This window comes from Leucoraja erinacea, chromosome 19 (assembly GCF_028641065.1).
Source record: "Leucoraja erinacea ecotype New England chromosome 19, Leri_hhj_1, whole genome shotgun sequence".
Classification (NCBI taxonomy): domain Eukaryota; kingdom Metazoa; phylum Chordata; class Chondrichthyes; order Rajiformes; family Rajidae; genus Leucoraja; species Leucoraja erinaceus.
In genome coordinates, this window is record NC_073395.1 from 27,364,892 (window position 1) to 27,389,972 (window position 25,081).

At 40.1% G+C, this 25,081-nt stretch overlaps 1 protein-coding gene across 2 annotated transcripts in view; it reads right to left on the reverse strand.

Moving 5' to 3' along the window:
• tmem117 (transmembrane protein 117) overlaps positions 1-24,132 on the reverse strand; it is a 269,354-nt gene extending 245,222 nt beyond the window's left edge. Inside the window, exons 1-2 of one of the 2 annotated variants that reach the window (XM_055650707.1) lie at positions 23,738-24,132; positions 3,690-3,998 (exon numbers count right to left, since the gene is read on the reverse strand). In XM_055650707.1, coding sequence (XP_055506682.1) covers positions 3,690-3,998; positions 23,738-23,852 — 424 coding nt within the window. In that variant the 5' untranslated portion in view covers positions 23,853-24,132. Of the gene's footprint in view, positions 1-3,689; positions 3,999-4,073; positions 4,312-23,737 lie in introns of those variants that run through there. The other variant, XM_055650708.1, reaches the window with a different exon arrangement.
• Between the last annotated feature and the right edge of the window lie 949 nt (positions 24,133-25,081).

Genomic DNA, 25,081 nt, shown 5'->3' on the forward strand with positions numbered 1-25,081 from the left:
TCAAGGGGGGGAGGTAAAGCGACAAGTGTAGCATTTCTTGCGGTTGCAAGGGAAAGTGCCCGGAGAGGGGGTGGGAAGGGACGAATTGACCAGAGAGTTACAGAGGGAGCGGTCTCTGCGGAATGCAGACAGGGGAGGAGATGGGAAGATGTGGTAAGTGGTGGGGCACATTGGAGGTGGCAAAAATGGCGGAGGATTATTTGCTGTACGTGACGGCTGGTAGGGTGGAAGGTGAGGACACGGGGGACACTGCCCTTCTTACGAGTGGGGGGGATGGGGAGTGAGAGTAGAGTCACGGGGAATAGAAGAGACCCTGGTGAGAGCCTCATCTATGGTAGAAGAGGGTATTTCCGATGCCCTGGTGTGGAACACCTCATCCTGGGTGCAGATGCGGCGTAGACAGAGTAATTGGGAGTAGGTGATGGAGTCCTTACAGGAAGCCAGGTGGGAAGAAGTGTAGTCCAGTCTGTGCCAAACATGATGCATATTTGTTCCTCAGGGCTGTGTGCTGAGCCCCCTCCTCTACTCCCTCTTCACCTATGACTGCACACCTGTACATGGTACTAACACCATCATCAAGTATGCAGATGATACAACGGTGATTGGCCTCATCAGCAACAACGATGAGCTGGCCTACAGGGAGGAGGTCCAGCACTTAGCAGCATGGTGCGCTGACAACAACCTGGCCCTTAACTCCAAGAAGACCAAGGAGCTCATTGTAGACTTCAGGAAATCCAGAGGCGGCACGCACACCCCCATCCACATTAACGGGACGGAGGTGGAACGTGTTTCTAGCTTCAGGTTCCTGGGAGTCAACATCTCCGATGACCTCTCTTGGACCCACAATACCTCTACTCTGATCAAGAAGGCTCATCAGCGTCTCTTCTTCCTGAGGAGACTGAAGAAGGTCCATCTGTCTCCTCAGATCCTGGTGAACTTCTACCGCTGCACCATCGAGAGCATCCTTACCAACTGCATCACAGTATGGTATGGCAACTGCTCTGTCTCCGACCGGAAGGCACTGCAGAGGGTGGTGAAAATTGCCCAACGCATCACCGGTTCCACGCTCCCCTCCATTGAGTCTGTCCAAAGCAAGCGCTGTCTGCGGAGGGCGCTCAGCATCGCCAAGGACTGCTCTCACCCCAACCATGGACTGTTTACCCTCCTACCATCCGGGAGGCGCTACAGGTCTCCCCGTTGCCGAACCAGCAGGTCGAGGAACAGCTTCTTTCCGGCGGCTGTCACTCTACTAAACAACGTACCTCGGTGACTGCCAATCAGCCCCCCCCCCCCGGACACTTATTATTTATTTTTTATTCAAATCGTTTGCTATGTCGCTCTTCCGGGGAGATGCTAAATGCATTTCGTTGTCTCTGTACTGTACACTGACAATGACAATTAAAATTGAATCTGAATCTGAATCTATTTGACTGCAAATAATGCCTACATTGCCATCATATCCATATGCCTATAAAGTCTCTTAAATGTCACTATTGTATCTGCTTCCACAACCTCCAGCAATCTGTTCCAAGAACTCACCACCCTTATTGTTAAAACATTTCCCCTCTCACCTTAAAGCTATGTCTCCTAGGATTTGATAATTTCATCCTAGGAAATAGATTCTGATTGTCTACTTTATCTATGCTTCTCATAATTCTATATACTTTTTTCAAGTCTCCCTACAAATTCCAACCTTCCCGAGAAAACAATTCAAGTCTGTCCAACCTCCCCCTGTAGCCAATAATAATAATAATAATAATACATTTTAGTTATGGGCGCCTTTCAAGTCTCAAGACTCAATACCCTCTAATCCAGACATTATTCAGGTAAACCTCCTTGACACTTTTCCCAAAGTTTCCATAACCTTCCTGAAACCGTGTGGCCAAAAATGCACACAATACTCCAAATAATAGTTGATTTCTGTAAATTTAAACTCAATTTTCTACTAAAAATAATGAATTACTCAGTGATTATTTTGCAATGTATCTAACTCAGCAATGTGGACACTCATATCTGAGAAATTGGAGAGTTTTTTGACCTACTACTTAGTTTAGTTAGGTTAGCAGTTGCAAACTAGCTGCAAATGATCATAGACTTAACGATTAACCTAATGCAATATTACAGAATGAGAACTAGTAAAGTAAATTGAGTGCTAATGTATTTCAATTATACACATCACATTGAAGCCAGACACACCAGTATTGAATATGGCACCCATTTCCAGTTACCAGAGTGAACTGTAAAACCCATGAGATTAATGTATGAAGAAAGAAAAAACACTTGTGCTGAACTTGACTTCCATCCTATGAAACAGGAATTGGGATGACACAGATTTTGAATAAGCAAGAGACCCATCAGAATTGCGCTATGCTCCAAAGAAAAAAATCCCAGCCCTGCTTTCAAGAATAAATTTTGCCCGTTTAATCTGCATGGTCCTCTAAATTCCATTTCTTATAGAACACCTTTCTAAAAAACATAGATGTACTGCCTCAAAACTACACACTGTTGAGAAGTCAGCTTTGTAGTAAATGAACATCTCCATTCATTCACACAGTAAACACTGTATATTGTCCTAATTACATGCTTCAAAATAAATATTTCATATCTGCACCTGGTAATGTGCTTGTATCTCCAATTTCCTCTGCCCAGAAACCACATGAACTGATTTATAATTAAAGCCAGTAACAAACCCTTTCCCAGTGCATGTATCAATAATGAAAAGGATCTACAGGTAAAAGCAACAAGACTGCTGATTTCCTTAAAGGGTCACAAAATAAAATAATAAATATATACTGCTTGTTGACATCAAACTAATGTGTTCACATGCTGGCCTTCTTGGAAATGTAGTAGAATAAACACAAAACCTCTAAAGTTAGACTATGTTTAAAGCTATCACTCCAAACATTAGGTAATACAACTTTCTGTATAGCTTCCATACACCTTTAAGAAAAACAGTTTCTTTTCAATGGACAAGAGTTGAGAGCACACCTATTTTAAATGGAGCAATTTTAAATGATTTAAGTAAAATTAACAGCATCTACCGCCATATTAATGAAATGAATGTGGCATAAATTTAATTAGAATACAAATATTTACATTGCAAATAAATAACTAAATTCAACTCACATTTTAAGATAGATCTGAACCCTTAAAATTTATAGTGTATTTTCAGTCACAAAATTAAGAATATTTTTCTAGCAACCTGAACTGCTCAAAAATGTAATAATTTAAAATTTGAGCAAGAGTTTTAATTCTGTAGACTGAACCAGAAGACATGGTTTTAGATTACCAGTGCCTTTTAAAAAGCTCAAGCAAAATAAAAATCCACAAATGAGGCATCATATATTTACAAATTACAACTTTTTAAGCAGCTTATCCCCAAGGCAACATTGGTGTCATCCTGTCAGATATTGTACCTTGACCCATCCATTCCTTCCCCCCTCCCTGCAATGTAAAACTAACTTGTTTTCTCGCTTTTCTCATGGTGACAAAGGAACTTCAACCTCAATGTTCATTCTGTTTCTCTTTCACTATTGCTGCCCGACCTGCTGAGCATTTCCCACCTTTCCTATTTTTATTTCTGATTTCTAGCAGATGCCTTTTAAAAACATATTTCTCACATATGACAGGCCCCAATGTGGTTTCCATAACAACCATACAGGTTTCAGGAAGGTTTGGCTTTAACTTACCAAACATGAGCTGATGGAAGAGGAATTTTCCTGCAAAGAGGCCAGTAACAATAGCCAGCAACCATAGCAGGACTTTTAGGAAGTTCCATCCTCCTCCAGGGTATTTATTTGCCACGAAGGAAAAGCAATTCCCAACAACGATTACATTGGCTGGAGCCTGACTGTGAGAAATAGGATCTTCAGCAAAAATGAGGAAATTGAAGAAAGTCACCAAGTAAGCCACGATCAGCCGACTCCATGGATGTTGAAAATAGTAACGAAATGCTTTAACCATCCTCATACATGCAGGCCGCCCCTTCAACTTCACCTCTGTATGAAAAAGAAAGAATAATTAATGATTTGATCAGTTAATTATGAAACTACAATTACTTAATGAATATTTACCTTCTAAGCTGTTAGTGAAGCTGCATCACAACCAAATTTAGATTTCTTATTGAACAATATTTTTTTAGATATCCACATCATAGTGTTTTGAGGAGTTGCATTTGGTTTAGCAATTGTCTCAGTGTGGATAAACAACAGCTTACAATGAATTGCGTGTTCTGTACAATTGTTGTGTAAATGGCAGCAGGTGCAAACGAGACTGGTTTAAAATCCACATGCAAAACATTCAAGAACAGAAACACAATTCTTACAGGAAGTTTGAGCAACCAATTGCTGGGCATTACTGTGGAATATTTCTGCTGGGTGGGAAATTCCAGTTATTTCCATATCAATGAAGGCCTACACCAGCTGATTCTCTATGTTCCACGTAGCTCAAATAACAGGCAGCACAACAATGCTGCTGGTTTTTTTTAAATCAGGCACTTATTTAAATGGCATGCGAGACAAATGACACAGCAGATCATGCTCAACAAATTATCTGTCTCAGCAAATGTCTGGGTATTCACAGTAAATGGTTATTTTATGTTTAAAATTGCGCGCACACACACACACACAGTGAAATGACCAAGTGATATGTTAAGCTTTATCTCCACTGTCTAGATTTATCTATTTACTGCCAATCTTTTCCAGTTTTAAGTGGCGTTTCCAGTATTGTCCTCATGCTATTGCAGACTCATATTAGAAGCATGATCTCAAAAACGAGGCTGCTAAAAGTAAGGCGGTGAGGCTGCTAAACAGTCACACTCACAGTCACTTGACTTGACTCTGCGGCTTCAAGGCTGGAGGGTCCCATTTTTTATGATGCTGTATTTTTAGAACTATTTATTCTGTTCCATCAGGGAACTGGCATGTGAAAGTGTTTTTTAAATTTCAGTTGGCAATACTTTACTTGTTGCTTGCGGCATGGGCAGCAGGGAGTTTCACAAACTATGCGTCTCTGAATAGAAAGCTGCTAAGCAGGGTTTATTAGCAATAGAATGAGGTTTAAATAATTGCATTGCTTTTTACCCTCAAATGAATGCAAGCTTTGAAAACTATTTCAAATCAGAATAGAAAACAAATTTAAAGTAATTAATAAGTCGAAGTTTTACCAGCAAATTTGACTCAGTCTCAGACTACTCCAAAACGAGCTGCTAAATCTCTGCACCACCGCTACATAAATAAAGTGTGAATATAGCTGATGGCCTGCCATCAGTCTGAAGAAGGGTCTCGATCCGAAACGTCACCTATTCCTTCGCTCCATAGATGCTGCCTCACCCGCTGAGTTTCTCCAGCATTTCTGTCTACCTTCGATTTTTCCAGCATCTGCAGTTCCTTCTTAAACATTAAACATTTAATTTAAAAAAAAAACATTTCCATGGAAATCAATGGAATCTTAGGTCTAACTTGGCACATCATCCAATAACACATTTCCAGTCATAAATGTTGAGGAATCTTAACAAAATCCACCCCCACTGCTGAGCACCATGTGGAATATCACGGGTAAGTTTAGGATTTCTATATTTGAACCAAAATGCCACAACTTTGCCAGCAATACAGCCTGTAAATCCAGACTATTGTCTTCCACAAACCTGGACTTGGATGGGAGGAAATAAACTTTTAAATATGCACCGAGGAATTTAAATTCCTTATCGGCTGGCTCCCGTGAAAGAAATCTTACAGTAATCTGGCATTTTGATGCTGCTGGACTAACAAACCTTCCAATTATTGTATTAATATGTTACATAATATAATAATATTTTTTTCCAATTAACCAAGTAATTTTAAGGGGAGCACTGGATAGGAGGCCCTGGTAACTTTAATGAAACCAAGGGAAATAGAACCAGTAGAGCGTGGCCAACAAAACAAAGTGAGATTCAAAAAAATGCAGCAATGGAGGCTCCAATAAACGGATGAGGTTACAGAAACTAGAATCAGGCCGAGTGCTCGGGAGCAGGAACTGGGGTCATGGTCAGAGATGGGGAATGTGGCAAACATCACCTGGCTCATCAGATGCCATGACATTCGGATTTCTGAAGAGTTACATAACCATATTATCAGAGTTTTTTTTACTAGTAGTCGACCAAACAAGGGAGAGATTTGGAGCCCTGGATGCGATTTTCTTTTAGCAAAATATAGCATGGAACTACAAGGCAAAGAGGCTAATCAAGGAAGAATTGATTAGGTACTGCCAATTAGGTACTGGGGACTCCATTAGAGGAGAAGACAAAATAAAATAATTCAGTATTCATAATTATATTACTTCTCTAATTAGCAGAATGTTATAATTTTTATGTTCATAATTTTTTGTTATATGTTTTGTAATTAATAAGGATTATTGTGATCTCATTACAATGTAATGACATTACATTGGGCTTGAAATTCACCAATTTGTGAAAAAATGTATTGAAGAAACATTGTGTGGGTGGCTTGAATGGGAGCCTATTGTTAAAAGATGAATCATATTTAAAGTATCGCTTGCATTCCATCCACAAACCTCGAGCACTACATAAATCAGTTAGTAGGCCTTACCCCCATAATCACCAATGATGGAAGATATTATAGTATTATAGTATTATAGTACTGAAGGAATTTACCAGCAGGATATTATAGTACTGAGGGAAAAGGAACACAATTAAAGAGCAACAGAAGATAACTAAAAAAGCAATATGGGGAGAAAAGATGAGGTATGAACTGGTAAGCTAGCCAAGAATATAAAGGAGGATAATAAAAGCTTCAGAAAACATTTGATAAGGTCCCACATAGGAAATTAGTGGGCAAAATTAGGGCACATGGTATTGGGGGTAGAGTGCTGACATGGATAGAAAACTGGTTGGCAGACAGGAAACAAGAGTAGGGATTAACGGATCCCTTTCATAATGGCAGGCAGTGACTAGTGGGGTACCGCAAGGCTCCGTGCTGGGACCGCAGCTATTTACAATATACATCAATGATTTAGATGAAGGGATTCAAAGTAACATTAGCAAATTTGCAGATGACACAAAGATGGGTGGCAGTGTGAACTGTGAGGAGGATGCTATGAGAATGCAGGGTGACTTGGACAGGTTGGGTGAGTGGGCAGATGCATGGCAGATGCAGTTTAATGTGGAGCAATGTGAGGTTATCCACTTTGATAGCAAAAACAGGAAGGCAGATCTAAATGGTGTAAAGTTGGGATAAGGGGAAGTAGGAGCAAAGAGGTCCTTCTGCAGTTGTATAGGGCCCTAGTGAGACCACAGCTGGAGTATTGTATGCAGTTTTGGTCCCCTAATTTGAGGAAGGACATTCTTGCTATTGAGGGAGTGCAGCGTAGGTTTACAAGGTTAATACCCGGGATGGCGGGACTACCATATGCTGAGACAATGGAGCGGCTGGGCTTGTATACTTTGGAGTTTAGAAGGATGAGAGGGTATCTTATTGAAACATATAATATTAATAACGGTTTGGACACGCTAGGGGCAGGAAACATGTTCCCGATGTTGGGGGAGTCCAGAACCAGGGGCCACACTTTAAAAATAAGGGGTAAACCATTTAGAACGGAGACGAGGAAACACTTTTTCTCACAGAGAGTTGTGAGTCTGTGGAATTATCTGCCTCAGAAGGCGGTGGAGGTTGGTTCTCTGGATTCTTTGAAGAGAGAGGTAGATAGGGCTCTTAAAGATAGCGGAGTCAGGGGATATGGGGAGAAGGCAGGAACGGGGTACTGATTGGGGATGTTCAGCCATGATCACATTGAATGGCGGTGCTGGCTCCAAGGGCCGGATGGCCTACTCCTGCACCTATTGTCTATTGTCTACAATGAGAAGGTCAGTGAAGCCTGAGGGGTGATTCTGGTCATCAGAAAATCAAGAATGGGTGGAAGGATTGGGAGTATTGGACATCAGAACACTGGGAAGGAGGCAAAGGAGTCACAGAATTACAGTTAAGTGGAGGAGACTAGATACCCAGGGGCAGAATGGTGAAGGTGAAAGAAGATATAGGAAACATGGAAACAGAAAATAGGTGCAGTAGGCCATTTGGCCTTTCGAGCCTGCACCGCCATTCAATATGATCATGGCTGATCATCCACCTCAGTATCCTGTACCTGCCTTCTCTCCATACCCCCTGATCCCCTTTTACAAGGGCCACATCTAACTCCCTCTTAAATATAGCCAATGAACTGGCCTCAACTACCTTCTGTGGCAGAGAATTCCACAGATTCACCACTCCCTGTGTGAAAGATGTTTTTCTCATCTCGGTCCTAGAAGACTTCCCCCTTATCCTTAAACTGTGACCCCTTGTTCTGGACTTCCCCAACATCGGGAACAATCTGCCTGCATCTAACCTGTCCAACCCCTTAAGAATTTTGTAAGTTTCTATAAGATCCCCCCTCAATCTTCTAAATTCTAGCAAGTACAAGCCGAGTCTATCCAGTCTTTCTTCATGTGAAAGTCCCGCCATCCCAGGAATCAGTCTGGTGAACCTTCTCTGTACTTCCTCTATGGCAAAAATGTCTTTCCTCAGATTAGGAGACCAAAACTGTACGCAATACTCCAGGTGTGGTCTCACCAAGACCCTGTACAACTGCAGTAGAACCTCCCTGCTCAATCACTGATACTTACAAAACCAGAACTTCTTAAAAAAGGATCTATCTTGCTGTGATGCAAGAGTCAAGAGTCAAGAGTCAAGAGTCAATTTTAATTTATACTCAAAGGAAGATAAAGCGAAACCAGAAGTTCAATGGACAGTTCATTTTTAGAGTGAGATCTGAAGTGTTATGAAGGGATGGAGGAAACTGGAATAATGCTCAATTTAGGAGGTGAAGTGGGAGACAATCACTGATGCTTACAAAACCGGAACTTCTTAAAAAAGGATCTATCTTGCTGTGATGCAATTCAGGCACATTGGTTCCAGGCAATACCCAATGAGGAAATGTACAATTTCATCTCATGAATTTTGCATTTAAGCCTCCATTTACATATTAATCAGGTTATTTTTTTAAGTATCGCAGACAGCAGTGATTTTAGAAATGAATCATTTCTAGTGTACATTTCTTGTCTTGAGTAAGCTGACAATGTATTCTTTATAGCTTGCTTGAATGATGTGGATCTTTGCAGTCCCTGAACACATGTCTCTGAAAAATCTCAACACCTACAAACAATAAGTTGATCAGCCCCAGACCTGGTGCCTGCCTTACTGTCTCCTCCTTAATCCCCTCACTTTGATGGCACACTAACCCACATCCTCATTAATCCTTTGTGGCCGCATGGCTCTTAATAATCACGAGGCCTTGTTAAGTGTGATAGTTCTGCAAGGCTGGTGGGGCATTGAAGGATCAGTTCATCAATGGATTGGGGGTTTGAGGACTAAGGATCACTGAGGCATTAGAGGATCAGGAGGTTTGATGCCTGGGACTTGTGGGAGATGTATTGTGCGGAAGTGGAGGTTCGGTTTACGGTGAGATAATGGAGTTAAATCAAAAGAAGGGGTCCAATTCCTAGCACTGCATTATTAAATACTAATTGTGCAGGCTACCCAATGATGGTTGCACTTAGGACAATGATCTATGTTCCCTGCAATGCTCCTAAATTATGTCAGCCATTGCAAACTGACAAAGAAGTTGTTTCTCGCATATAAATGTGTCTTTTACTAGAAAACATCCAATTGATATTTTGGTGCAATGTGAAATGACCCCAAAATGGTCTTCTCTCTGATTTAGGTCAACTTTCAATCACATAATGTTGAAAGGTACTTGATTGAATTTTTGGACTCATGAAAGATATTCTCTTTCTGTGAGAAGTTTATGAGTTAGTCTCAGGATAAAAGGCCATGGCACAGTCTTTGGAAATGGGGTTGGCAATTTAAGAGAAGAGGTGCAGAAATTTCATTTCTTTGTGTATTGTCAATCTTTGAAATTCTTTACTTCAGAGAGCTGTGAAAGTTCAAGCTTTGATTACTTTCTAAACTGGGATTGAGGGATTTTTGGATCACATGGGAGTGAGGGCAAGAACAGTAACTATACTTCTGCTGGAGGATCAGCCATGATATTATTCGTTGGTGGAGCAGGTTTAAAAAGGACGATGATCTCCTCCTGCTTCTATTATTTGCACTCTTAACTATGTCAAACTTAAATACTTATTAGAGTTCCGTCTCTCCATTTATGTGATTTTACCTAATGAGGTATTTCCAACATTTTCTGCTTTTATTTCAGTTCCTGGTGTGTACTGATTTATTTCTCATGTGAAGCAGTTGCTAAACTTAACTTAATTGCCCTTGATATGGGAAAAGGGAACAAAAATGTATCCTAATCCAGTAAAAGCTCCTGACAGTGTACATGTTATTTCAGTATGTTATTCATTCCTGATATCCTACACACATGGAAATGCCTCAGTCAAAATATTGTATTATTTATACTACCTTATATTATCTTCTGTACTTACAATCTAGATGTTCTAACAATTTATTTTTATTTCCATATATGTACAATGTGTTTTATTTAGAAATGTATTAAAATGCTCAAGCTATTCATGATTAGCTACCCAATACCTTTCTCAAGATATAGGTGTGCAGATTCATTAGCGTATCATAATTAAGTATTGAGAGTGAACAAAAAATGGTTTGAAATGATTTATGTTTCTAAGCAGAATGAATTCAATATTTGTTGTATGAATTCAGTTTTTCTCATACCTCTACAAAAAAAATTGTGTTTGGTGGGATAAATATACCGTTTATTCCAATATATAGTATAAACTGTAAAGAGATACAAATAATCTACTGGAGGAACTCAGTGGGTCAAGCAACATCTGTGGGTGGAAAGGAATGGTCAACATTTTGGGTCGAAACACTGGCTGTTCTTGTTCACCCACACATATTGCTCAACCAGCCGAGTTCCTCGGGCAGATTGTTTGTTGCTCCATTTTCCAGCAACTACAATCTATTAAGATATGGTCATTTTGTGTCTGGAAAAGGGATATGAAAGAACAACACTCTCAACATCCAGGAAGACTAACAGCTAACAACCAACACAAGGTTGAGACTTACACATAAATCTGAGGTGATTATATGTATCAGCCCCAGATCTATCTTCCTCTCAACTACATCAGCCACATCATCAACGCAATTTTGGATTCTGCTACAAGAGGTGCAATATGTGTGCGGGCTATACAACATAAATATTTGTCATTTGTCAAATGCTAGCACAGACAGCACAGTCAATAAATGGTCCTTACTTCTAACTATTTGTGCCTTAGTTGATCTTGCTCAGTAACGAGAACATGACTAATGAATTTCGGAATGAAATACATTGCACAACCCACAATTTTTTTTAAATCTGCTATTGCTGGAAATCTGTAAAACAGTGAATGCTGAAACGTCAAGCCTAATTAGATACAGCAATGAGAAAATTATTTCCCAGGGCCAGGTTAGTTTATGACAGCTCATAGTCAGAGAATAATTGTCTTTGAGTTCTTGACTTCTCAAACCTCAAATTAACTATGTAAGCCAGTTTTGCCAGCCAGTCAGTTTTATACCTCTTGATCGATTTGTCATGTTATACTGGGGGGGGGGAAGAGACAGAAAATGAAGTGAGCTCACAACAGGTCAGACACCATCAGTGGGAAAAGGAACAAAGTTAACATTTTGGGTCAATGACCATTCAATGTAGTAACTTGTTTTGGTTTAGATAGAATCCCCTGTCAACCTTTAACACGCTTGTAGAGTTACACTTGTTACACATGAACATAACAAATTATGGAGATAGCCCATTTGGTACCTTCAAGTTTGCTCTGCCATTTTACAAAATTCCAGCTGATTTAACTGTAACCTCAACCCCCTATTCCCAACAGCCCATGGTTATCATTCATCTCCTTACATATCACTTTGCTCCCATGACCCTTTGAGGAAAAGAGTTGCAAAGACTCAAGAAATTTTGAGATACGTTTTTTTGCCATATCTCCATCTTAGTTGCCATGCCATTCTTTTTATGCATGGACTCTTCAAATCACCTCAGGAGTGAATCTTGTTCGATCTCACTCTTCCAAATCCCAGCAGATCCAAGCATAAACTGTCCAACCTTTTCTCATAAGGCAACCTAAATATTTTCCCAGCATGGAAGTACAATGAACTGCAGATGCTGGTTTACAAAAAAGACACAAAGTGCTGGAGTAACTCAGCCGGTCAAGCAGCATCTCTGGAGAACATGTATAGGTGACATTCATAAATTAATAAATCATAGGAGCAGAATGAGGCCCTTTGGCCCGGTGAGACTATTCCACCATCCAATCATGACTGAGCTATCTTTCCCGCTCAACCCCATTCTCCTGCATTCTCCCAGTTACCTTGACACCCTTACTAATAAAGAACCTATCAATCTCAGCTTTAAAAAATACCAAAAGATGGCATCCACAGCCCTTTGTGGCAATGACATCCACAGATACGCCATGAATTCCACAGATTCATAACCCCACCACGTTTGGGATTATCGATGCAGGCTCTACTTTGTTCTGTACCTTCCCATACCTTTACTGCCTGACCCGCTGAATCACTCCAGCATTTTGTGTCTAATATCACCTTTCAATGTTCTCCAGGGATGTTCCCGGACCCACTGAGTTCATAGGTTCATAAGTTGTAGGAGCAGAATTAGGCCATTAAGCCCATCAAGTCTACACCATTCAATCACAGCGAATCTATCTTTCCCTCTCAACCCAATTCCCCTGCCTTCTCCCCATAACCTCGGACACCCATACTAATTAAGAATATGTCAATCTCTGCCTTACAAATATCCATTGACTTGGGCTCCACAGCCTTCTGTGGCAATGAATTCCACAGAATCAACACCCTCTGACTAAAGACATTCCTCCTCTAAAGGCAAGTCCTTTTATTTTAATGCTACGGCTTCTGGTCCTAGACGCTCCACCTTGAGTTACTCCAGCACTTTGTGTCTTTATTTATCCAGCAAGCCATCATTGAACTACTCCTTTGTTAAATAATCAAAACAGTACTGTACTCCAGATAGGACCTCACCAATGTCTTTGATAACTTCCCCTCTTTTCTATTCAATTTTGCTTGGAATAACCCATAATATTAATTCATCGGCATTAATAATTACTACCTCTACCTGCAAATCATGTATGAGTACATCCAGATCCCTCCGCATCTTACAGCTTTGCAGCCTTTCACATTTAGATAATACGATTCTACGAAGTGTAGCTACCAGCTATTTTAGTGAAGAGTTGACAGCTGGCTTCCATTTTTTAAACATTATCCAATGGGTTTTGTGGTCTTTTAAGATCAAGATTCATTATTTTAAAATGATGATTTATAACACTTATGTATAGCATAGTGTTGTGAAACTGCCTGCCTGGTGAGTTTTCACATCTGAAACTAAAACTAATAATAGAACCATTAACATTAGATATTTAATTTTAAAGAAATTGCTTTTAAACAATATCAATGATCCATGAACATAAAAATACATGTTTTAATACATCTGGTTAGAAATAGCTTGAAATAGTTATAGTCTAATGTCACAATGATTTAATGTACTGAGGGTTAATCTTTGCGGTTAATATTAAATCACTTTACAAACTTTTCTCACTAAGACACCTCTCGTTTTACGCAGTGGTTACGTGCTTGAAAAGCAGCTCATAATTTAAAAAAACACATAAAATAAACATATATGCAACTGCACTCAGCAGTAGATTTAAGTACATTATTTCAAAAATCAAGCTTTGGTATTAAATGAACAAGCGGGTTATTTCAAAAGTGCATAAATCAAATACATAAAAGATGAGGTGCCTGTACATCCTTATTCACACTTAGATTATTACATGGTGTCATCTTGGTTTCAATATGAACACCTCGTTGATTTGAAAAATCAACTGAATTATTTTGTGATGCCAAAAATATTTTTTTACGCTTTACTTGCATTTATCCTAGACTGAAGATTTTTCTTTGCAAGAAGATTAAATTCTATTGGACTGAACTTTCATCTGCAGGACCCCATTAGATTCAGAGTTAGGAGGGGTGGGGTTGAAGCCTGACAGCAAACTGGAAATAACCGTACTTCAAACATTCGACTTCAACATTCCCTTGTAATATGTTAGGCCACGTGAGCTGGCCCTCAGGATGGCCAGGTTAATGATTCAGATACAGCAAGATTAACTTGACTTTTGCAATTTAACTGTGAGAGCAAATAAATCAAAGGAAGAACAAATCCAAGATTGAGGCATAAATATGCCAATAGCAGTGACATCTCACAGCTCATTTCCTCCTTGCCTCTATAAAGGTTTTTAGACATGGTATTTATGCTGAGAGTTACTTGATTTTGTACTTGGAATTCTGGTCCATCAAAGTAGCAAAATGCCACAGTGCAAAAGCAAATTACTGCAGATATTGGAAATCTATAGTGAAAATAGAAAATGTTTGACCTATACAGAAGGTCAGGCCTGTGGAAAGAGAATTGAGTGAATGTTTCAAGTTAGGATGATATTTGATTCTTGATGTGAGACTGGACAGTCTCACACATTTAGTGCTTTTAATCTACAGTTTTCTAAAACGTAATCTGTGGGCAGGAAGATGGTTTCAGCCAATCACATCTGATGAGTTGTGGTCGGGAATTTTACAATCCCAGCACATATTGAGAAAAAAAAATAGGTTGGTAGTCAGCAACATAGATAAGATGATTCCCCTCCAGAGATGAGGGGTAGTTGTACATTCAACCCATATACAGCTATAGAAGCAAACCTGAACAGTCAGCAAGAATATTTATAAAATATTTATAAAATATAAATATAAAAAGTACACAATAGTCTCTCATTTTTGTTTTAATCCCACATTCTCACTTTGCTGCTTATGTTGCATACTTCCACATTTAAAAAACAAAATACCTAAAGGCTGAAACTGTATTTGCAATCATAGAAAAAAATACAAATACCAGAAAGTTCAGGAATCCTGGAAATGAAAACGCCTGTTGGGCTTCAACATAAGTAAAGAAAATAAATAAGTTACGTATAATCAAAAATATTAACTGACATTTTCATATCAGAAACCGATTCAGAATTACATGGACACAAAGGGAAAAAGAAAAAGCAACAGAAAAGTTAACAGTTTCTAAAGTCTATTCATTGATATGATGTGCTAGTTGATGATAATAGGTGGAATTTGTTGTTGCCCACAAATTACAATGTCTCTCACAGACATATCTGATCCACATCACAAATGCTGCATGCTGTAGAAAAAAAGTGGAATACAACTGAAGCATTTTTAAAGTAGATTAGGTTTTAAGATTTCTGTTCTTCAAAACAGTTGACCCTGGAGTCCCTGACCTCCATCCAGCTTCCACTTACAATTCATTGAAATTGCATTGAATCACACAATGTATCAATAAAGCTCCATTGTAACTTCAGTCCTTGGCTGCACTTTGTTCTCTACATTGCATTAGGTCTGCTTTTTTCGTTTTATTCTCTAGCCGTGGGCCAATAAATTGGTGGAATTTGAACATGTGCTCAGGTCTTTCATAGTCTAGTCATGCAACATGTAGTATTGCACTGTATCTGGTAATACATCACTATTCTCATGTGATCTAAAATCTTCTGCTCCTGAACCATTTAGATCTAAGGATTGGGAAACAAACTATGTTGTCAAGGTCATAGAGTTATACAGCATGGAAACAGGTCCTTTATCCTAACTTGTGCATGCTAACCAAGATGCCCATCTATGCTAGTCCCATTTATATGTGTTTGACCCACATCCTGCTAAACCTTTCCTATACATGTACCTGTCCAATTGTCTTCTAAATGTTAGATTGTACCTGCCTCAACCACTTCTCCTAGAAGCTCAATCCATATAGGTTCCTTTCCCATCTCACCTTAAATCTATGCCCTTTAGTTCTTGTTTTCCCAACTCTGGGGAAACGACTGGATTCCCACCATCTCTGCACCTCATGATTTTATACGCCTCTCTAAGATCAAGAGAGATCTTATAGAGGTGATGACTGAGAAAGAGGATAAATGAAGGGATCGGAATATAATGTCGAATGAATTAGAGAATAATTGTTTTAATGCTAAAGAAACACTGGACTGAAGTGAGAGAGAAATCATAATAAGGAGATAGTCAAATAAAAGGAAATGTGTACAGTCACATTACAGAGAGGATGTTGAGGCTTTGGTAAAGGTGCAGAGGTTTATCAGAATCATGCCTGGATTAAGGGGCATTAGCTACAGGGAGAGATTGAACAGGCTTAAATTGTTTTCTTTGGAACGTCAGAAGTTGCGGTGAGACCCGATAGAAGTATATAAACCGAGAGGCAGGTGGGGTAGACAGTCAATATCTTTCTCCCAGGGTGCAAACATCAAAACTAGAGGGCATAGCTTGATGTGAAAGGGTCAAAGTTTAAAAGAGATGTGTAGGGCAAGATTTTAACGCCGAGGGTGGTGAGTTCCTGGAACATGCTGCCGGGGCTAGATGTTGAAGCAGATATGTTAGTAGCATTTAAAATACTTTAGGTAGTCATTTGAATATGCAGGGAATAGAGGAATGTGGGTTATGTGCAGATAGATAAGTGATGGTCATGGATCATGTTCAGCAGATATTGTGGGCCAAAGGGCCTGTTCTTGTGCTGTACTGTTGTATGTTCTAGGTTAAAAAATATTTTAAAGTCTGCATCTTTTTAAATTCTCATTTATATTAAATGAATGAAATGCTTTACTTTTAAAAGTAAACTTAATGCCAATAATTATTAGCTATAATTAGTTTTAACAGTAAAGTCCAGCCTGATATGTTTTCTTCTGTTAAGACAACAGCTAATGATGGGAAATTGAATGATTGCATATACACCACTCACCACCAGAGGGCTTAATTCTAGTTTTAACTTCCCGCACAATATTGATATCAAAGATCGCTATAGGATCTTTGATTGATATCCCCCAGGTAGACACAAAATGTTGAAGTAACTCAGTGGGACGGGCAGCATCTCTGGAGAGAAGGAATGGGTGACGAGACCCTTCTTCAGACTGATTTCAGACTTGATATCTCCTAACCATCCTCAGTAGGTGGTGGTGACCCAGAGAAGGTGCTCCGACAGTGCTGTTGAGGAGGAGTTTCAAGATTTAGACTAAAGGAAGTGATAAATATGATGTATGCAAGATTTGGAAGACAGTGGTGTACCCATGCACTCATTTCCCTTATCTATCTTGGAGTTGGTCTCAAACTCTGCCGCACCTGCTCCCAAGATGAGCCTTTCCATTCTAGGATATCAAAATATCCTCTCTTCAGTAAAGGTGGTTTCTCCCCTGCTGTCATAGATGGATCCTTCACCCGCGTCTCCTCTGTGTCCCGTTGTTCTGCTCTCGCTCCCCCAACCCGCAGATGGAACAAGGATAGAGTTCCCCTGGTCCTCACCTTTCACCCTACCAGCCTCCAGATCCAACACGTCATTTGCCAACATTTCCACCACCCCCAACATAAATTCGCCACTCGTCACAACATCCCATCCCCACCCCTTTCTGCGTTCTGCAGAAACCACTTTCTCCACAACCCGTTGATTCACAGAATATAATGTTACAGCCAGAAGCAAGAAAGACTGGGGTGTGGGCTTGCATAATTCAGAATACTTTCTGCAGCACATCTGATATCACCAGCAACCTGGTCAACCTACACTAATGTGATTATCAAGAAAGCGCATCAATATATTTATTTTCTTAGGCAACACATCCACAAAGATTCACTTGAACATTCACAGATATGCTACTGAAAGACAGAAGATGCAGGAGCTTGAAAGCTCGAATGTCCAGACATAAGAACAACATATTCCTCACTGCTATCCGACTCGAGAATCAATCACCTCTTTCACACTCATTCCCAGAGATGCTGCCATGTATGGTTACTCTCATCTCTACCTCATTCGGATATGCAATTATTGTATTTTTATAATTATTTTTAACATGCTCCTCAAAAACCATTCATATTGAAATTGGTACTTACTCCCCCACTTGAGGATCAGATAATTAGACCGTGTTATCCACTTTGGTAGCAAAAACTGGAAGGCAGATTACTATCTAAATGGCGTCAAGTTGGGAAAACGGGAAGTACAACAGGATCTGGGGGTCCTTGTCCATCAGTCTATGATAACTATATTTAAGAGGGAGTTAGATGTGGCCCTTGTGGCTAAAGGGATCAGGGGGTATGGAGAAAAGGCAGGTATGGGATACTGAGTTGGATGATCAGCCATGATCATATTGAATGGCGGTGCAGGCTCAAAGGGCCGAATGGCCTAGTCCTGCACCTATTTTTTATGATTCTATGTTTCTATTGAACCATGCAGGTACAGCAGGCAGTGAAGAAAGCGAATGGCATGTTGGCCTTTATAACAAGAGGAATCGAATATAGGAGCAAATAAATCCTTCTGCAGTTGTACAGAGCCCTAGTGAGACCACACCTGGAGTATTGTGCGCAGTTTTGGTCCCCTAATTTGAGGAAGGACATTCTTGCTATTGAGGGAGTGCAGCGTAGGTTTACAAGGTTAATTCCCGGGATGGCGGGACTGTCATATGCTGAGAGAATGGAGCAGCTAGGCTTGTACACTCTGGAGTTTATAAGGATGAGAGGGATTCTCATTGAAACATACAAGATTGTTAAGGGCTTGGACACGCTAAAGGCAGGAAGCATATTCCTGATGTTGGGGGAGGCCAGAACCAGGGGTCACAGATTAAGAATAATGAATAAGCCATTTAGAACGGAGACAATGAAACACTTTTTCTCACAGAGAGTGGTGAGTCTTTGGAATTCTCTGCCTCAGAGGGCAGTGGAAGCAGGTTCTCAGGATGCTTTCAAGAGAGAGCTAGAGATGGCTCTTAAAAAAGGAGTCAGGGGATATGAGGAGAAGGCAGGAACGGGGTACTGTTTGGGGATGATCAGCCACGATCACATTGAATAGCGGTGCTGGCTCAAAGGGTCGAAGGGCCTACTCCTGCACCTATTGTCTATTGTCCTTCACAGAAAAATACCACTAAATAGTTTGCAATCAGAAATACCAATGAAAGTTATAATGTCATTAGATATTGATCATTCAGCATTGATCATAACAGCAATTGAAATGATCAATCATTAAAAATATCCATCAAATATTATAATGCTACTTAACAGAAGTAGAAACTGCTTCTGTCATATTTAGCTAACCATTGACCAAGATAGTAATTCCCCCATCTCAGGTACAGACTGAGCATGTTAGACATGCTGCATTTCCAATGTTGCACTCTTCATCATTTATTTTACACTTGTAAAAAAATAAGAAAAGCACAATCCAATTTCTAATCCAAAAAGCCAATGTAGCTGCTTACACTTAAAAGGCACACAGTATTGTCCTCCAAAGTGACCAAAGTTGATCTTCCAAATGTTCCACCCGTTTCAAAAGAGCATCAATAATACCATGCTCAAGAAGAGTAAGGTGACATCCAACAACAACAACCAATCGTTGGCACAAAAGTCCTTGATGATGAAGCGTTTTGAGAGGTTGGTTGTGGGGCATATCAACTCCTACCTCAGCAAGAACCTGGGCCCACTACAATATGCCTACCGCTACAATAGATGAACAGGGGATGCAATCTTGCTGGATCTCCACTCTGCTCTGGATCACTTGGACAATAAGAATACATACATCACGCTGAAGATAGACACAAAATGCTGGAGTAACTCAGCGGGTCAGGCACTCTAGTGGAGCTGGTACTCACACTCAACAACAACTCCTTTGACTCCTCCCACATCACCAGGAAGGCCTTAAAGCCCTCCATTTCTTCCTCGACCATAGAACAAGCCAATTTCCCTCTATGATCACATTCATCCACGTAGCAGAGCTGGTCTTCACGCTCAAAAACATCTCCTTCAACTCTTCCCACACCCACCCGGAAGGCCCTCTGCTTCTTCCTTGACTGCAGAAACAGCCAATTTCCCTCTACTAAAACTTTCCGCTGCCAAGCAGAACTGATCCTCACACTCAACAACATGCTGCCTGACCCAATGATTACTCCAGCATTTTGTGTCTACCTTCGGTGTAAACCAGCATCTGCAGTTCCTTCTTACACCTATACATCATGTTGTTCATTGACTACTGCTTGGCATTCAACCCCATCATCTCCTCCAAACTTGTTAACAAGCTCAGAAAACTGGGTCTCTGTGCATCCCTGTGCATCTGCATCCTCAGCTTCCTCATCAACAGTCCACAATCATTATGAATTGGCAACAACACTAACTCCTCCATAACCATCAGCACAGGAGCACCTAGGACTTTGTGCTCAGTTTTCCTGCTCTACTCACTCTACACCCATACTGTGTAGCCAGATACTGATTCAGCACCAACTTGAATTCACCGATAACACCACTGTTGTTAGATAAATTATGCATAATGATGAGTTGGAGCACAGGAGAGAAATTATAATCTCATTGAAGGGTGCCAACACAACAACCTAGCTCTCATCAGCAGCAAGACCAAGGAGCTTATGTTTACTTTCGAAGAGGAAAACTGAGGATCCCTGAACCTGGTTTCATCAATGGGTTAGCTGTACAGTCAATAATTTCAATTTCAAGTTCCTAGGTGTGCATATCTCTGAAAATCTGTCCTAGGCTCAACACATTGAGATGATCATAAAGAAAGCCCAACAATGCCTCTACTTTCTTAGAAGGCAGAGGAAACTGGCACTTAATCTCTCTCCCTGCCTGGGGACCGACCTTTTTCTAGTTTCGGGTTTCCGTTGTCGTTGAGGCCGCAACGCGGAGCGGGTATATCGAAGGGCTGGCCGAGTCCGGAGCGGTTGGAGCGGTTGAGGAGCGGTTGCTGCTGCTGCTGCTATTGCTGCTGCTGCTGCTGCTGCTGAGTCGGAGGCTGCTGCTGACGGAGGCTGCTGCTGCGGGTCTAAGCGGCGCCGGGAGCCCGCATATCCCTGGAGGGATACCGCTTTTTCGGGCTCCTGCAACGGCGAATTCTCCTGCCCGAGTTGCGGGGTCGAAGAGCTCCTGGAGCGGGGCCTGACACCATTGCCCCGCGCGGCTGGAACGGCCGCGGGACTTTGCGAGCACACGCCGGGGGCTCCAACACCAAGACCCGGTGTGCGACCTCGCACCACCCGGTGTGGCTTCAATGGCCGCGGGACAATCGCCATCGCCAGCCGGGGGCTTTGACTTTGACTCTGACAAAAGTGCAGTGGAGAGATGGGCAGCTATGTGATGGGTGTTTATGTAAAATGTAATTATGTTGTGTCTGGGTCTATTTGTGTGTAATGTATGGCTGCAGAAACGGCATTTCGTTTGGACCTCTAGGGGTCCAAATGACAATTAAATTGACTCTTGACTTTTGACTGGTTTGGCAACTCAAACACCTAGGAATGAAGGAGATTTCAAAAAGCAATGGGCACTGCCCAGTCTATAACGGTACAGACCTTCGTACCATCAAATGGATCTATAGGATACGCTATCACAGGAAGGCAGCTGCATTATCAAAGACTCACACCACCCCACTTTAGCCAAACTCTAATTTCACTCTTACTATCAGGAAAAAGGTACAGGAATCTAAAAATCATGACCTCGCAGAGAAGATTTACAAGGATGTTGCCATGACTTGAGCAGGTTAGGAATGAATTATTTGGAGCGCAAGAGAGCGAAAGGTGATTTTTTGATGTGTATGGGAATGTGAGGAGGTAGATTCACTGTGTCATTTATCCAGAATAGGGGAATCAAGAACCAGAGGTTATAGGTTTAAGGTGAGAGGATAAAGATTTAGTAGGAATTTGAGGGGCAATTTTTTCACACAGGTGGGTATATGGAATGTGCTGCTGAAAGTGATGTTTGAGGCAGAAGTTATAACAACATTTAGCCATGTACAGGGTTAGGAAAGGTTTAGAGGGATATGGGCCAAAGACAATGCAGGTGGGACTAGTATAGTTGGGGCACTTTGGTCAGCATAGGCAATCCAGGTTCAAGAACAACTTCTTCAAAACATGCTCTTGAACAGTACAAAGCATTAACTAAATTATGAACTGTCTTGGGACACGAAGGACTTCAGGCTTTTTTTCCATTGCATTGGTGTTTTTAATGTCCTGAACTTTTTTTTCATATATGGTGCCTATGAGTACTGTGTTTGCAAGTCGGTTAAGCTGCTGCAAGTAAGAATTTCATTGTTCCGTATCAATGCATAAGACAATTAAACACTCTTCACTCTTGACATTCTGGCCCAAAGTCTATTCCTGTGCTGTACTGTTCTATGTTTTAAACACAAGGAACTGCCGATGCTGCTTCACAAAAAAAGGCATAAAAGGCATGAAGTAACTCAGCGGGTCAAGCAGCATCTCTGGAGAACATGAACAGGTGACATTTCAGGTTGGGATCCTTCTTCACAGTGATTGTCAGAAGAAATGAACATGAAATGTCACCTTTCCATGTTCTCCAGAAATGCTTCCTGACCCTCTGATTACTCCAGCAGTTTGTGTCTGTTTTGTTTATATGATACATTTCAATTGCAAAGCGTTTATTGAATTATGATTATTGTTATGATGAATGAAATGTTGTTAACAATTGAAAATAAATAACAAATTTTATCTGCTAGAAAGCTGAAAAATTTGAAAGTACACAGATCAACATCCCATCCAGAAACAGCATCATTAAAACATTGTTGCATATTTCAGATTTGCACCATTTACATATTTTTATTTTCTTTTACTCCAAAAGTGGAGTGTCGTCTTAGATACTTGTCCTCAAGGTACTGGTGGGACATGGTAAACCCACACATTTTTTACTGAGGAACTAGTGTTTCCAACTGATCCACAATAGAAAATTACTATAATCAAGAAAGGTAGATTTTGAACCAACGCTTGAAAAGTGCAAAAGATTAGCAGTCTGCTGCCCTAATCATCTTACCACCTCATATTGAGATAACCAGAACCGTCAAACAAAATCTAAATACACATTCCAACTGTTCTATTTGACCCCCATTGAGTTTTGTTTCTTCCTTAGCTTTGACAAATCCAAACATTGGCTTAATGTTAGATCTTTTTCAAAAAGGCAAATTGTACATAGCACAAGCAAGATGCAAAGTGAGCCCCTTTGTTGATTGAATGGCCACAAAGGGCAGCCAAACATCACCCAGTGAAAGAATTATGTTACATATTGTAAAGAACATCTAAATAATTATCATTGCAAGCAACAACTGGAATGTGCAATAATGCAATCTTTAACAAAATACTTTACTTAACCTTGTCAAGTGGACAGTGAACCAGTTGCAGTATTCTCGTGAATGAAGCCTATAAATTCTGAATTCAATAAATTGTTTTTCCATTGTTATGTCTAATTTATCAAATTATTTTGCACCTGACCAGTTGCAACATTTAAGTGATTATTCCAATCAAGATTTGGACGATATGGAATCTATTATCTTTGAAAACAATTTGGTACTCTAGTTTCATTCCAAAGTAAGGCTCAGTGATGTCTATTTTAATTTCACACAAAATGTAATAGTATATGTACAGGCCTGGTATTCATTACAAACAGTACATACTATAGAATATGGCAAAGGCCTATTGGACACACTACAGCCTGTGCTAGTAATTATATTAAGGCCTACTTACATTAACTCAAACATCCATCATATTATGGATTCACTCAATTTAAAATACTACATGTTTATTTGAATTTTAAATCATTTGGTTGATGTCACACTCTCTTACCTTTCATGTTCAAATTCCTGCATTTTCTGGCATCTGGATTCATGCCCAGGTCTTTACAAAGCTTCCTTCTCTCGTCTGCTGTGTCTGTGCTTATGGCTGAATCGGGCAGAGGCATTTGTGGCAGTCACAGTATTAATCACGGAGCTTTCCTTGCAATGCTCTCTTTATTCACCCAGGATTTTGTTGTATGAAAGCACAACCGCTGGGCTGAGTCATTAGTTTCAATGAAGCATAAACCCTTTACATATTTTTTCAATTTTCATAATTTCAATACTTAGCTTCTTTTGCAACGGCTAGTTTCTACAGCAGCAGTTGAAGACTTTGCAGGTATATAAAGCTTTGCAGGTCTGCATTCTAAATAATTGTTATTTATAGATATTTCGCAAGCTTATGGGGATGTGTTATTAACAGTGTAAGTAGTCATCATTGCAAAAGGAGGGGCAGTTACTCTTCTAGCTCATCAATTAAAGGTGCATCATCATTTTTTTTTAATGTTACAGCTTTCCTTATTTTGAAAATGGTTTTAAAACCTTTTCATCTATAACTTAACAAGTATGGTTTTATAGTGATGAAATTACAAGATTAATAATCCTGAGTGTTGGACTACTGATCTGGATTTATGATTTTGAATTCCACCCAGGCAGCTGAACAAATTACATGGAAGTAATATTTTTTTTAAACTAATCTCAGTAATGATAACCCTGAAACTATAAAATTGTTGCAAAAACCCATCTAGTTCACTTATGTCCTTCAGAGAAGAAAATTGCTTGTCCTTGAGCAGTCTACTTAATGTGCAACTCCAAAACCAGCAATGAGATTAACCCTTCACAGCTCTCTGAAATGACTCAGCTTGCCACTCAGTTGAGAAGCAATTTAGGATCAACATAAATGCTGGCTCAGACAGCAAACCACATGAAGCATAAACAAATTTAAAATAAATTAACAAGTTTGAATCCCACTATTCCAACTTGGACATTTAAATTCAAGTTAAATTTAGAAAATGCGAACATTAATAATGCTAGCTTTGAAAACTACTAAATCATTTTACAAACTATCTCCTTTTGGGAAGAAAGTTTGCTTTCCTTATGCTGCAAGTAACTCCAGACCTGCATCAATGTAATAGCGTTGGAGGCTATTAAATAAAATTAAACCACATGGGATTTGAGGGAATACACTAGTATGCTTAAAATTGGTTAACAGACAAAAACAGTACTGGAATAAACGTCTTATTTTCAGGTTGGAAGATTACAATTAGTGGAGGGCCTCATGGATTGGTGCTGGGCCTCCAGCTGCCTAAATCTATAAATAATTTGAACGTGTAATACTATACATTCAAATGTGCTG